This window comes from Pelmatolapia mariae, linkage group LG2 (assembly GCF_036321145.2).
Source record: "Pelmatolapia mariae isolate MD_Pm_ZW linkage group LG2, Pm_UMD_F_2, whole genome shotgun sequence".
Lineage (NCBI taxonomy): Eukaryota > Metazoa > Chordata > Actinopteri > Cichliformes > Cichlidae > Pelmatolapia > Pelmatolapia mariae.
Window position 1 is genome coordinate 35,535,566 of NC_086228.1, and position 15,702 is coordinate 35,551,267.

At 41.9% G+C, this 15,702-nt stretch overlaps 2 protein-coding genes across 3 annotated transcripts; one reads left to right on the forward strand and one right to left on the reverse strand.

Moving 5' to 3' along the window:
* Positions 1-265: 265 nt before the first annotated feature.
* Positions 266-3,711, reverse strand: LOC134637579 (m7GpppX diphosphatase-like). The gene is made up of 6 exons (XM_063488034.1): positions 3,500-3,711; positions 3,092-3,242; positions 2,870-3,015; positions 2,672-2,785; positions 1,489-1,599; positions 266-1,377 (listed from the first exon to the last, which is right to left on the reverse strand). Exons 1-6 carry the CDS (start codon positions 3,701-3,703, stop codon positions 1,111-1,113), a joined length of 993 nt encoding a protein of 330 aa, XP_063344104.1. The 5' UTR covers positions 3,704-3,711; the 3' UTR covers positions 266-1,110.
* A 1,332-nt stretch (positions 3,712-5,043) lies between these two features.
* Positions 5,044-15,539, forward strand: ids (iduronate 2-sulfatase). Of its 2 annotated transcripts, XM_063499817.1 has the most exons (13): positions 5,044-5,203; positions 5,486-5,622; positions 5,704-5,881; positions 5,990-6,078; positions 7,426-7,626; positions 9,644-9,814; positions 9,916-10,042; positions 10,604-10,762; positions 11,030-11,136; positions 12,280-12,396; positions 12,831-12,941; positions 13,137-13,262; positions 13,343-15,539. In XM_063499817.1, the coding sequence occupies exons 1-13, from the start codon at positions 5,128-5,130 to the stop codon at positions 13,421-13,423; spliced, it is 1,680 nt and encodes a 559-aa protein (XP_063355887.1). In that variant the 5' UTR covers positions 5,044-5,127; the 3' UTR covers positions 13,424-15,539. The 2 variants fall into 2 exon arrangements, with proteins under 2 accessions (XP_063355887.1, XP_063355893.1); XM_063499823.1 differs by lacking the exons at positions 11,030-11,136; positions 12,831-12,941; positions 13,137-13,262; positions 13,343-15,539 and having other exon boundaries at positions 12,280-12,395.
* Positions 15,540-15,702: the final 163 nt, after the last annotated feature.

Consider the following 15,702-nt stretch of genomic DNA (forward strand, 5'->3'; position numbering starts at 1 on the left):
AATGCTACAGCAGCTTTGTTGAGTTTAGAGCAGTCTGAAGCCTGACCTTCAGGATTACTTCTACTGTACATGCACTGACCTCACCATCTGAAACATTGTTTAATATGAACATCAACACTGTTAAAGTGTATATATGACAGAAAATGAACGAAGTGCAACTTCATTGCGTATTTTGGTTAAAAGTGGTTGTGTTTATATGCAAAAGAAGGTTTTACAATTTGCTTTCTTTTATGACAAAGTGAGAAAAGAGTGAGACTCATGATATTACCCAGACTGGAGATTTAGTTTTACAGTCTAGCACATGCACAAGAATGTCTTATCATCTTAGGATTTATACTACCATCTAGTGCAGCAGCTGAGGAACTGTGGCTTTGGCTTCTCTGCTGTTATATATGTATTCCAGTGTTATGATAAAGAAGCATGTCCAAACACGCTGCCAACAGTGAAGCTATAGAGTGCCCCCTGTTGGACAAAATGTGCAACATCAACCATCACAACATGCTTGCATAGATCTTATCCCGGAGCTTGGTGTAACCCCCTCTGTTCATTATGTCAGAAAATAAGGCAAGGATAATAGGCCTGGTTATAATAAACCCAATTATGTCTTTGAGGGATTATTGAAACCAACACTGCAAACTTAATACATTTTAATAAAGAGTTAGAAACCAAACGTACTTTAATTTAGTTGACAACATTCAGTCAAAAAACACTTTAAACGCACTGATTAAAAAATGCCTCATCTACTGTTGTGTTTTAATCACAAAAAGACTAATAACAATTTCTGATACGACTACAAAAAAACATCAGAAATATACAAATTACTTTTGAAAAAAAGAAAAGTCATAAAAACAGACTACAAACCGGATCAGATGGGAACAGAGCGTCAATAACGTTGTTCTGAAAACATGATGAACAGAGCTGTGAACTGGCATTAAAGGATGATCCAGTTCACAGAGACAATATTTGATATGGATTAAAAGTTATGGGCTGGAGTAGCGTGAACATTAGCATGTCAATCCAACTGATAACATTAAAAAAAAAGAAGAAGCTGTAAAGCTCACGGTTTGGATGGAGAGAGAGAAGCGTGGATGGTGCTCTGAGTTTAGTTCATTACAGCCTCCCTGCCTCCTTGAACTTACTGAGCAGTCCATCATCTGCCCTCAGGGGGAAGTAGAGTGTCCGGGTTTTGTAATACTGGGGGTCTGACTGGAGGTTCTGGATGACATCAGCGATGAGATGGGCTCGCTCCACACCGCAGCCCGGCACGTCATAGCCCAGCTTGGTGAAGTGGACGTGCAGGTGGTAATAGGAGGGCTGGTAGTGCAGGTAGACTCTCAGCTTACTGGCTGGAAGGTTGTAGCGCTGGAGGATGGCTTCCTAATTTACACAGATATCATCGCAGAGAATGAATGAAGCCACATTGAGTAAAGATGATTGATATGCATATAGCTCTCTTTAACTGAGACCTGAGGATCACTTTAATCCCACCTTTCCTTTCTGGAAGATGTTCTGCAGCAGCGGGACATGCTCTGATGTCAGATCTCGAAGGCTCTTGATGTCTCTCTGATGTGCTATTGCAATGAGGTACAAATCATCCACCTGAAAGAAGACAGATGTGCCGAGGCTGTTAAGTGGTCTAAAAATCCAAGAACTCGCCATCCAGTAAGCTTTTGAGTAAAAAGCTCCAGGGGCTGAAAAATGAAGCTTATAGTTTTTTGAATGGCTGCTTGAAGCTGGCTCACTAAACATGTTACTCATGTTAGAGAATACAATTTCAGAGCAAGGGAGTGAATTTCTATATAGCTAACCAGTTTAAACTGCATTAAGGATTGTATTAAGTTATGTAGTATTGGTGCTGTGGCAACTTTAATTGACAGGTAGATGCCTTTTCCAGTATAACCAAGTCCCATGGTTTAGTTACTATGACCTGAAAAAAGGGACTCAGCCCTTAGGAAGGTTTTTCTGAGGTCACAGAAGTGGGAACTTAGGGCCATTTTTCCATAGATTTCTATGAAGTTGCCCTCTGCTGGCCAGTATATGTGCAGGTTTAATCACACCTGCACATATACTGTGTAAATTTACACTCTTAACATGAAGCCTTAAGCCAAAAGACTTACTATATCAGTTACACTGTATGTCCTCTTCATGAACTGTAACCAGCGTAGGACAATTTCATCATAAAACTCAAATAAGTTACTTTCTCCAAAGTTTCATTTTCAAAAGACACATCAGGTTTGGGATATTACCATTTATCACAATCATTAAGGAAAACTGTAGATCGATCAGTCTAATTGTGTTGATCATACAAATAATGGCAGACTGTGATTTATTTACTTATTTTTCAATAAAGGGAATATTGCATGGAGGTGTTCCATAAGCACATTGGTGCACTCCATTTTGGGCTTTTGTGCTCAAGCACATTCTTTCCAATCTTACCACTTTGCATCTAAATGTGTATTATAGTGTTAAAATGCTCCAGCCTGGAGTTGTCATGCAATGCTAAATGAAATATTACGGAGGTACAGAAGAATAGTGTTTGTGCCACTGTAAATATATGATTGTCTGCATAGAAATGAGGTCTGCAAAACATGCAGACCATGTTCTAGTTTATTCTGGTTGATCATGAGGTTTTAAAGTCAGTGAAGGAGTGTCAACATTAGTGGCCTCTGACCTGTTTTTGGTCCCACTTGAAATCCGGAAGGAGGACAAAGCCGACGTCAGGATCTGGATCTTCATAAACGATCCGTTCAGCCTCTGCCTTCTTCTCCAAGATGTTGTAAACCCACTGGAAGGTAAAAATCAGGAAAAAGTGAGCATGTGCACTCCAAAGAGCAGACTGGAGAAGAAGAGGTACTCCAAAGAGACTGACCTGCACGCTAAAACTCTGCTTCAGAATGTGGGGTAGAGTAATATTCTTATAGTCTTCCTCCGTTTCCTCAACCAGGAAACTCTCCTTACGCTGGTATTTCTTTATATGCTTCTCAGTGGCTGGACACACCACTGTGGTCTTAATCTCTGTATAACAGAAACACGCAGGTTATCTGACTGACATCACATAACATTCAGACAGTTTACTAGCGGGGGAGCATACCATTGAGATGAGGGGGAGCCTGGAGCCGATATGTGCTGTAGATGTCGTTTTTCATCTCCAGTTTGAGTGTGGAACCACTAAAGAGCTCAGCCAGTGAGTCTTCTCTGATCGGGGTCTTTTCAAGGATAACCACAGCATCCTGATCTGCAACCTTAAGATCATAGTAAGATACCATAAGATCAAAGTTCATATCAGGCCTGGTTCGCAAAAAACCAAAAACAAAACAAAGGACTATTATTTTGAAAAGTCAAACCGGAAGCTAGTGTCGTGCAGTTCCTTACAAATCATTCAAAAACCACTTTCAAAAACGGCCGCTTGCAACTCTGTAACAATAGTTACAAGTAACAAATCGCTGCATATGGTCTGCACACTGAGTAACGGTAGCTAACTTTGCAACAACGCAGCTACCTTTCCGTGGATAAAGATGTTTTTCTCTCGGGCGGAGTCACTCAACACGCTTGAGGTTTTGAACCCAGACAGGACATTTTCCTGGACCGACTCATTTCCATCTTCTCGCCCATTCTCATTGTCAGTTTTCCCCCTCTTGATGTCTGGAGCTGGTTCACCAGTTTTATCGCTGTCGATTAGACGTTTGGCGCTCGTGTCCGCCATGTTCAGCGTCGCTGCTTCGAAGATCGTGTATTGTACACGATGTTTTCACCCCGACTCAAAAATAAATAATATAAAATAACAAATATGCTATTAAATGCATGTAAGATAATATTAAGAATGTATATTAACATTGTTTTCATTTTATTATCTGTAAAATGTAATAAATTGATATTTGTATTTGTACTTATTGACTTTAGTATTCATTCTCCTGTTTATATCGTTTCCAGTTGGTTTATTTATTTATGTAGTTAGTTTTATTATTTTGGATTTATGATTATTATTATTTATTTTTAACATCAGACTTCAGGTGATTCGAGTGGTGGTTAGCTAATATATCGGAAAAAAACAAACAAAACAAAAACATGTAAATTAAAAAAAATAGATCTGGTTATTTTTAATAATAACAATAATAATGATAATAATAATAATAATGGATTGCATTTATATAGCGCTTTTCGAGACCCTCAAAGCGCTTTACAATTCCACTATTCATTCACTCTCACATTCACACACTGGTGGAGGCAAACCACAGTTGTAGCCACAGCTGCCCTAGCTGTGGCTACAACTTTTTATAGTAACTCTCATGTTTGTTTGTTTTTTGAGTTGTTTATTTAATAATTAAATAACTGTAACGTCAAAACAATGACTTTGGGCGTTTTTTTTCTCTCACACTTAGCAAACAGTAGCTTTCGGGGAATGTTCCCTATAGATTTTGCAAAATAAATAAATCAATTTATTTGAAATAATTTTTTCCCGCAACACTGCATACACTTCAGCTTTCGTTCTGTTTGTAGGTAGATCTTTCTTCTTTGGCTCTGATAACATCAACAGCAGTTTCTTTCTTTCTTGGTAATTCGGTTAATTTGCGGAAGTCAACAATGTGCTGCGTGAGACCTCTCACTCGCCTCCTATTTTTCAGTTACGTTAATGTAAAGTTAACGGATAGAGATCATCGCCCCTATTTATTCTATGAAAATGAAAGCTATGAATCTCTTCTAACTCTTTTAAGGCTACCTACTCCTCAGTTCGCGGCTCTGTAATTAAACTGTATTTTCTTTATTCTGAGCCTGTTGTACAAATGAAGCTACACGCAGGCTGACTGGCAGACACTCGGGATGTAACTAATTTGTTACAACGCAAAAGTTTCATCAGACTGCGGCTCTCATCTCATTTTAATTAGACTGGGCGCTGGAGCGGGACATTTAATATGACTGACACGTGACTGAACTCATCAAATGAGCCGCGGGCGCCGAGGCCGTAGCTGAATTAACCAATGAAGAGTGACAGCTGGTTAATCAGGAAGTAATTAAATCACTCAAACGGGCACGCTGTTTTGTTTTGACGGGAGTGCGTAGGGCGGAAGTTTGAACAGCAGGAGGCTAACGTCAGGATATCGCGCTATAGCCGTTTTTGGCTCCTCTAAAATGGACATATTTGTCCTGAAGTGTTTTTTCCTGCTGGTCCTTCACACGTCGGCGTATCCTGCTGCCGCGCGGAGAGGTAGGTAGGGTTTGGACTTCAGGTGTAATCTGATTGCTGCTAGCAAAACATCATAGACTTTTTAATGACTGTAACTTGGTTAACTTATATTGGCTGTAATGAGTGCTGAATATTTATTGACTCAGTGGCTGGTGCTACTGTTGGCTGTTAGTTTAATTTAATTTACCAACTGAATGGCGCTTTGTTTGGTATGTTTTACGCGTTCAGCTTATTTTCAGGTTCCGTGGCTGATTTGAGGGCGTGGAGAGAAAGTGAGTAATCTGTGATTGTGTTTGTTTTCAGAGAGGAAAAATGTCCTTTTCATCATGGCAGATGATTTGCGGACATCTCTGGGGTGCTATGGGGATCCGGTGGCTAAATCGCCCAACATTGACCAGCTGGCATCCAGAGGCCAAGTCTTTGTCAATGCCTTTGCGCAGGTCAGTCTCATTGTTCGCGTTAGCTGTGGTGAATTGAACTGCATTGCTTAACCTCACTGGATCTCTCTTTTCCTCTCTCAGCAAGCTGTGTGCGGTCCCAGTCGGGTATCCATGTTAACCAGTCGCAGACCAGACACAACCAGGCTCTATGACTTCAACTCCTACTGGAGAGTCCATTCTGGAAACTACACGACCCTGCCACAGTACTTTAAATCTCAAGGGTACTTCACTATGTCTGTGGGCAAGGTGTTTCACCCAGGTAGGTTTAACCAGGTGCATTTTGAATAGAAATCCACAAAGAACTGCACATGCACCACTTTCCAGTAGGATAGCTGTGAAAATAATGGTTGTTTTTCTCACTCTGTAGGCATTGCCTCCAACAATACTGACGACTATCCTTACAGCTGGTCCATCCCAGCCTATCACCCACCTTCATTCACATATGAGAAAAAAAAGGTACGACTTTCACCGTGTTGATTATAAAAGGAGCCTTTCAAATGGAGAGCCTGTTTCTCAATGTTAATGATCCTTTAGCACACCGTGATTCATCACTTTTCGAGAGGTACCCCCTCAGGGAATAATTCACCTGTATCAGTAGCCCCCCCCCCTACTAATAATAAAGAAGTTACAACATTTAACAACTTATTTCTTTCTGCTTTTCAGTCCTACACATTCTCTTCTGTGCTTCTCAAACTCATCTTTTCCTACATTTGAATTTTTCTTTCTGACTTCATACTGAACTCTCCGATGTTGCCTTAGAGCTCTTGAGTTATGTTCCCTTTGTCCTGCTGTAACTGTTGTTGGCTGTGATTTCAGCAGTAGGGTGATTACTTGCGAGCTTCATTTGACGGTCGCTTTTTGCTACCCCATTCTTGTTTTGCAGAGTCTCCTTTGGTACAGGCCATCTCTGTAAATCCCTCCCCCAACATCCACTCTCACTAGGATGAAACTGTAACCACTCAGTTATTCCTCTAAACTGAATCACTGATTTTGATTTTTCAAAATCAATATTTCACCTGGTCAAGTAGCATACGTAGGATTCAAAATCTAAAAGGGAATCTTCAAGTATTAAAAAAACATGTATATTAAGGTTAGATCAATGCCTGTTAGTTCTAACATGGTTCTTACTTCAAATATAAAGCAGACGTCTCAGTCAGCGTTACCTGCAGACATGATAAAATACTTTTATAAATGTGTTGTGCATTGGACCCATGTGCCATGTAAAGTTTCCAGTGACTTGATCTGTTCCAACCCTCACCTACAGCCATGAACTCTGGGTAATTGTCAACAGAACAGGGTTATGAATACAAGCTACCAACCAGTTACCTCATGGGCTACACATGCAGTGTCACGTCCCTTGTCTGGGGCAGCTGTAGAAGTTTTAGCATTCCCAAGTGTGTTATTTACTTATTTTTCTGTTGTCGACTAAAACCTGGAAATATCTTAAGTCTGTGTTGAGCTCAGACCTTATTTCATCCATCTAACCAAAATTCCAGGGATCTAAATTGATTTAGAAAAAAGGAACTGGGAGTATAAAGTGCTAACTCATTTCCTTATGACTCTTTTCTGTGGCAGAACTTTGATTCTATTTATGACTGAAAACTGTTTTCAACAAAACCTCTAAACACATCATCTACACTGGGTATCAAACTGCTTCTAGCAGCTAAAGATGTCACTTGTGAACTGATGGAAAGTACAGCAGAGCCCAAAGACATTGGTACATAAGAAAGTCGATTCTGGAATCTTTGTGGCCACAACACAACTTCAGATGTCGCATAATTTTCATACAAACGTTGTTTCCAGATGTGTAAAGGGGAGGATGGGAAACTCCACGTCAACTTGCTATGTGCTGTGAATGTGACCGAGCAGCCTGGGGGAACCCTCCCTGACCTGGAGAGCACAGAGGAGGCGGTGAGGTTACTGAAGAGTCGAGTCAACGATGACGATCCTTTCTTCTTGGCTGTGGGTTTTCATAAGCCGCATATACCTTTTAGGATTCCACAGGTTTGTCACTTATTATCCATGCCTACTGTTCCTCTGGACTGCTTGAACTCTACTGTACATGTTGGTTAGCTACATCAATACAGTTACAAAGTATTGATATGACTTCCCGGTGACTCTCTTCTTCAGTCCAGGCACTTAATACTTGCAGGTTTCACATAACTCAGTTTCTGACTTGAACTAAGACTTTATAAGTCAGATATGAATCCTCTTATATTAAGCACTGAGGAGTAGAGCTGCACCATTATGGCCAACATGATTATCCCAATTACTTTGATCTATATTGAGATCCTGAATATTTATTATGATTATTCTTTTATTTTTAGTGACAAATATCACTTTTACAATGTTGCTGTGCTGCATTCCTGCTAATGTGCAAATGCTAAACTCAGTCAATCCCTGAAGGGAAATATAAATTTAAAAATTGCACAAAGTGAAATAAACAGGTCACTGCTTTCATTTTTGCACTGTGGTGCCGTCCTGGTGTTTAAACATGTTTCTAAATAAAGTTGCAAACGCACTCAGGCCGGGTGAAACAAATCTTTTGTTCTGTGAGTTGACCGTTTCCCTGAAGCCTTCACATTCACCGTGTTTAGTGGACGTGGTTGCGGCGGTGATTTCCGTGGGTTTTTGTGAGGTCGATGGAGTGACGAGCTGTGCGGCTTGTGTTTATGAACAGTCATAAGCAACCACTGCACTGGTGGCAGTTTGATTGGTGTTTGTTGCTGTGTGTTGCAGACGCAACTCTGCAGCTTTCTTTGCATGTGATTTGTTGTTGGTTAGTAACGCTCGCCCTAAATCTGAAGTATTTCCAAACAGTGGATAATGAGCCGCTGTGTGCAAGAATAGTCCCCGTCAGTAAACTCACTGAATGATGCGGTTTGATTGAAAGGCTCATTGTCCTTATAAAAACATGCACAATCATGTCAACTTTAATGTCAAAGATCAGATTTGAGTCTTTGGCTACAGTCCACGGGTAAAACTGCAGTTCACTGAGCCTGAAGGAGATGCATCGGCTCAGGAGAAGCATGAAGCATGCCTGGTGTTTTTGACATTCACATGGTTGTGCACCATGAATTCGCCCTCGAGGGTCAGGCTGTCAACACAGAATTCTGATCTAAGCTGTCAAAGGGAAAAGGTTTGTGCAGACGACCTGAACTGTAGCAACCTGCTGTTCAAACAAAGGAGCCAGACCTCGCTGCTGTCCTTGACACAGTGAAGGAGCACGTCACAAATATGTTAGATATGGTCTGTAGCAGCAGGAGAGCTGGGAGTGCTGTATAGCTTCACGAGACGATAACCCTGAAGAAGAGAAAAGGGACATCAGAAGCATTTTGAATAAGTGTGGAGCTTAATGATTGCACTTTATATCACTATTGTAGCTCTAACTTTGAATGAATGAGTTGACCAAGATCAACATGATGATGTAGTGAACCTCAACTCAGAGCAGTGTTTTTAACAAGATACTAGTAATTTTATTTCAGTTGCTTAATATTTTATTACTCTAATGCTTGCTAAGTCTTGGAGTTTTGTAAGACCTGACTACAGAAAGCATTCAGTTGAATATTTCACTCATACTGACTGATTTATGAGTTTGCACAGTTTGCACAGTCCTGGAGTGAGCACTACAAGTCTGATTGGCAGCACTGAAAAGAAACTCAACGACTGCTGATGGAATCTGGGTTATTCACACCACGAACAGTAACTCACTGATGGTATACTCTATGCAATTCAGTTAGTCCTCAGCCCCTCAGTGAACAGCCTGTCCTTAGCACAAAGGTGGCTCGGTGTGTGAAGAGTGGAAGATATTGTTCTGCTGCTTAACAGTAATGTTCATTTGGACAAAAGAAGCCTATAAGAATATTGAAAACAATAAAGTACAACTGTAACGCAATAAAAACCAACGAGATCGATGTCTTGTGGTGGGTCAAAGGCCAGGGAGTGTAAATTTGTTGAGATGAGTTTTAAAGAGGAATACGTCTAGACCAGAATCAGAAATAATTCTGAGATTTTTCCACAGGAATACCTGACCCTGTATCCTCTAGACCAAATGACTCTGGCCTCTGACCCAGATGTCCCTGAACGCCTTCCCACTGTGGCCTACAACCCCTGGACAGATGTAAGGAAGCGAGAGGATGTGCAAAAGCTCAACATTAGCTTCCCCTACGGACCTATACCGAAAGACTTCCAGGTATGAACCAGCTGCTCTCAGCACCGATTTGGTTTGGTTACCGTGGTTGTTCTTCCTGAAGCGAACAGCAACACTGTAGTGTTTTATATCCTGTGTTCCAGCTGCGTATCCGTCAGCACTACTATGCTGCAGTGTCATATATGGATGCTCAAGTTGGTCGGCTGCTCAGTGCACTGGAAGAGCTGGGGCTGGCAGACAACACTATGGTGGTGTTCACCTCTGATCATGGTGAGGAGACGTGTAGCTGTATGAGATGCAGGCAGCTAATGCTAATCAGTTTTTTTTTTTGTTTCTTTCTTTCTTTTTAAGCATTTAGAAAAATAAGTTGCTAAAATATCTTTTATCAGGCGTTCTGTGCAAATTAAACAAAATATGGTTTATTGAGCTTGTCATGTTTACCTTGCACCACCAGATGGCACTGTTGTAACAGCAAATTGTGCCATGATTTGTTCCCATAAGTTTTTTTTTTTCTACTCTCTCTACCCTCAGCTCTTTCTCTGCACCACTTACCTTTTTTGTTTTTTCAACTTTGTGACTGGAAAACTCTGTTCTCTTTTAATGTCTCATTCAGTGGAGAGCACTAGACTGAATCCTCTGTGTGACTGTTTGATGAATCACTGCGTAAAGCCCAGTCAAATGCCATCATTTTCATGACTGGGACAAACATCAGTCAAATGTGTTGCCTTAAATGAAAAGTATTATTTGTATGACTGAGACTGATCAATTTCTTTGTCTCCTGTTTGCCCGAGTCTTAATGAACTGTGTGCTACTGGATTTCTGTTGCTGCAGGTTGGTCACTGGGTGAGCATGGTGAATGGGCTAAATACTCGAATTTTGATGTCGCAACACGCGTACCTCTGATCTTCTTTGTTCCTGGTGACAATGAAGCCGGTACATCAACCTTCCCGTTTATAGACGTCTTAAGGGAATCTGTGCACAGCATCAAAAGTAAGACACCCCCCCCCCCCCCAAAAAAAAAGCATTTAATAATATGCTTGTTTAACATTAATAAAGTCTTTGATTTCCATATAGAGCTTAAAAATGATTTACACGGGGATACACTTTGATATTTTGCCTCCAGAGAGCTTTTACTTCAAATGCAAGTGATGCAATAATCATGAAATTTAAGTGGAGGATGTTTAGTAAATGGTAGTGGAGATCTTGACTGGCTTCGTTTTAAGGCGTCTGTGATTGGGTGACTTTTATCTGTCTTAGGTGGCAAAGTTAGAAGTAGGCTGGTGGAGCTGGTGGATGTCTTTCCTACTGTGTCCTACCTGGCTGGCCTCAAAGTTCCCGTGCAGTGCCCTGACATTTCTTTCCAGGTATCAGGATATGAACATCAATCTATGTGTCTAATCACAAGAACAAATTGTAATCGGTCTACAGCTTTGACCTGGTTACCTGCAAAACGGATGATAATCCCATCAGCCTCGAAGACCAGTGTGCTCGGGACAGCACCTTTGTGCTGTCAATCAGACTTTAGCTGGATATGAGCGCCTGAGCGGAGAATAAGTGTTCATGTCGAGCTAGATTTTTCTTCAAAGTAGAGAATACCACAGCTGGTAGAAGTTCCTGATGCCTATAAGTCTTTAAAAAAACTCTGAGGTTTATTAAAACTGAAAATTGATGCTGTGAATGTCTGCTTAATGCTAACATGTTACTATTGTCGCAGTAAGCGTGGCTGTAATCAGACAAACCTCTGCATCACTGCTGCAATAGAAGAACTCTGAACTCTGTTTTCTCCGGGTTGCAGCAGCTCCCTCTGCGTAATCTGTAAATCTGTGCTTCTGCATTCATATCACTGAAATGGCCTCAGATTTTTCTCGCCATTGTTGTCGCGCACTGCAAAAGTGACAGCGTTCCCACTCCCAGGCTGTACAGTTCGTCGGCACATATGCGAAACAGCTGAAATGGTTCACACGAGTCCATTAGCAGCCTCTCACTACGAACACGCCGGACTACTACAATCGGCTTTCATTGATCTTCAGACTGTGTTCATACTACACTCTCTGCCTAACGAGACCAGAAGAGAACTCCATCCATCTATCTTCTTAACTGCTTATCCACGCAGGGCTGCAGAAGGCTGGAGGCTCTCGGAGCTGACAGGGTGTGCCCTATCATTCGGATAGGTCGCCGTTCCATCTGGACTCTAACAGAAAGAGACAGATAATCAGGCAGCCAATTAAGAACCATCAGTGGGCCTAACATGCTCGTCTAAAGAGCGTGGGGAAAGCAGAGCACCTTCTCGGGACCTTCTAGTGGTGAAGCAGCTCTTTGCCTCCCACCGTACCTGAACTAATATCTGCAGCTTAAAGCATCATGTCATTGCGATCGGAGTTCAAATGACGTTGCGTTAATATGACAAAGTAAACCGAACGAAGGCCAAAGATAGCAGGCATGAATGTGATCCAACTACCCCTGACATCTATTCCCTTCACCTGTTTAGCCCGTTTTCTTGCCTTCAGGTGGATTTGTGTACTGAAGGAGAAAACCGTGCCTACGCTGCGCCACAAGGGCAAAGCGAGAGGACTCCAGAAGATGTAGCTTTCAGCCAATATCCTCGCCCTGCTGATGCACCACAGGTAGGTAGTTTGTTTCAAAAAAGGAAAAGCTAAAAGCTCTCATTAGCCGGCTAAGGTTAACTCATTAGTTTTGTATCAGTGTGGAAGTAATTGCAGAGCAGAAGGCAGGCATGTTATTAATACAGACGTGTCTTGATGCTGCTTTAATAAGTTGATTATGAATTTGCAGTTAAATGTCTGAATTTGCAGAGGTCAGCCACTGACATGAGTGTGTGTGTGCGCGTGCGTTACTGGAGCCGCCACCATCGAGCACAGTCGTTGCATTAAAGTATCCAGGCCAGTGCTGCTCCTGCTGTAGGTTAATCTCTGTATGCAGGAGTTTGGCAGTCTGTCTGCAGCTGGCTCGCAGTTTGAGCTGGCAGCTGCAGATCTGACAGCGCTGCATGAGATTTCTCCAGCTCAAAGATGCTTTAAACTCCAAATTCTTCCCTTAGGAGAACTCTGACCTCCCTGACCTCAAAGACATAAAGATCATGGGTTACTCTCTGCGCACCTGGGACTACAGGTACACTCTGTGGCTGGGCTTCAATCCCAAAACATTTCAGGTAGGTAACCACAAACTCGTCCCACATAACGGTCGTCTTCCTTTCATCAGCATCGTCTCTTTATTCTCCCCCGAGTGAGCGCGTTAGGCTCAGCCTGGGGACCTGATGGATCCATCCATCTTGTCTCACAATATGTTGGAGACGGAGAGAAGCAGATTAAATTTGTCTGTATCATCCATCCCGCTCTCCATCCAGGTGAATGTGTCTGACGTCCATGCTGGGGAGTTGTACATGTCAGCAGACGACCCCGGTCAGGACAAGAACATCTTCAATAACTCTGATTACAGTGAGATAATGAGGAAGACTGCCAGCCTTCCTCAGGTAAGTTGGAATTCATTTTATAGACTTTTCTCCTCTTAGACATCCATTTACTCACTTCCTGACCCGTGGTTGTCGTCCAGACTGTTGGTTTGCAGATGAGAATGAAGCTGCAGTTCCACTACCTCACAGCGGGGATGAAAACGAGCAGAGGGAAGCCATGAGGACGGGAACGAAGCACAACAGATGGGGACGAGTAAAAAGGGAAGATGGATGAGTGAAAGGGAAAAAAGGCTTGAACATGAATCGTATTATGTGCTGTCCATGTAATTTGTGTGCACTTGGTTCTTCAGGCTGATGTTTGTGCTTGAGAACTCATTGGTAGGCAGATCTCATGCTTTGACTTAGAGTGGAGTCCATGCTTAGCAGAATAGTTTGACACTAACAAAAGGAAACGCGCCTGTTTGCTGAAACTTGTAATTCATACATGATATGAATGCAGATACTTTATTTTAACCAAGCTCACCATATTTGTGTTACCAGTTAACCCCAGAGCTGGCTTGGTTAGTAAGGTGCATCCTTACATGATTCACTGACACATGTGTGGTTGGAGGAAAACTGGGCTTAGAACAAAATGTACTCAGTGGAGAAATGAACATTTGACTCAAAGCTGCAGTTTGAAGCCTTAATGAAATGTCATCGTGTGAGTCACGTTAGGATTGAACCACCATACTGTGGGCAGAAGCAGGGACACCGGTTACCAAACCTTTTTTCTTTTTGGTATCAGCGTGTGAACATGTTTTTTTTTTTTCTTATTTAAAGTTGGGCATTTTAACACGGGAATCTGTGGGAACAGACGCAACCTTTGGAGCCGGCCACAAGTGCAGTTTTGGTATTTGCTTGTTTGCGTCATTTTCCCTCCCATACAGCTGTGTAGAGGAAGTGTAACCTTTGGAGCTCGAGCTGACTTATAGTCACCATACTAAGAGTGTCCCGGTTATTCAATCCAACTTTATTTTCCCTGAAAAAAACAAAAGCAAAACCATCATTCCTTTAACACATCCCATTAAACCCACAGGTGTCTGTGCAGCTGGACCACTGACGGGTTTCTGTGGAAATCTCCACCTCAGACTAGATAAACGTGGCATCTAGAAGTCTTTTCATTTAAAGGAATATTGAGGAAACTTGCAGAACTCCTTTTAATTAATGTTGACACCCATGTTTGTCTTCAGTGTACTGGTAAACTGCTTTAAGGGGAAGTCTCTCAGAATAGCAGCCGATAGGGACTTTTGTACTGTAGTGTTAAACAATATGACATTTCTATTTGCACTTGATGTTACTTGCAGCTATTTGCCCCCCCCCCCCTCGTAAACAGTCAGTTCAGATCAGTTCAGAGACCTGGAATGAAGGGAGTAAAAGCCACCCATAATTAAATGCAAATGAAACAGACTGTAGCTACATTTACTGTGGTTCCAGTGCGTGAACAGTCGGTGCCGTGATAATTTAGAAGAAAGCAATTTCAGCTTGAACTTCAGGTCCAACAATGAATGGAAGGGATTTGCTCTGTCAACTTGTATTGTTGGCTGCACCGGCGTCATGTTAATGAGATCTAAATGAATCTTTTATCATCAGCTGGCTTCTGACAGGAGTGAGGATGTGGAAGAAATCTTAAGGTGGTTGCAGAGGTTCGTCTGTCCTGGTTTCCTGTGTGCTGTAACACGCCAAATCTCAGGAACAGTAATAATCTGTCAGTCAGTGCAGACTCTCATTTGCATTAGAGCATCCTGAAGAGTTCTTTCTGACGGGGGGGGGGGCACAGAATTAACCATATTTCAGGTTTTGCAAGAACACACTGTGTGTGTGTGTGTGTGTGTGTGTGTGTGTGTATTTGTCTATTTTGATTATTAAAAATAAGAATAAAAAATTGTTGTGCGTGAGCATTAAAAGTTTGTGATCACAGCTCCTGTGTGCGTGTTTGTCCTGCAGAAACACTTTGCTGCCTGTCCACGTGCCCCGCTGCTCTGTTGTAATGCGTTTTGTGTTCACTCACAGCAGAAGTGTAAAGCTGCAGGGTAGTGAAGCAGCTCCTCGGGGACCTCGCCAGTCTATTCTGTGTGCTCGCTCTCTTTACAGAATGAATGCTGCTCTCTGGCACTGGGGTTGTTTTTTTTTTTTGTTTTTTTTTTTTGTTTTGTTTGTTTTTTTGGCTTGAGCTGAACATCTGCTAATTTGTGTGTGATGCCACCGAGTCGATCTGTCTGCGTGACACAAACGGTTAAAAGCCTTGTAATTGTGTTTTGAGATATCGAGTAAATTCAGTCCCAGACTTTTTTTTTTTTTTTTTTTTTTTTTTTTTTTTTTTTTTTTTTCCTGCCGTTTTCAATTTTCAAGCAATCATGCAGAACAATTTGTGGAACTCGGTTTGAAGTGAAGTCTGTACGCTACACATGAAAATCAAAAAAATCTGCAAAGAAGGCCAGGAAGGCGCTTCACATGTCTCCCC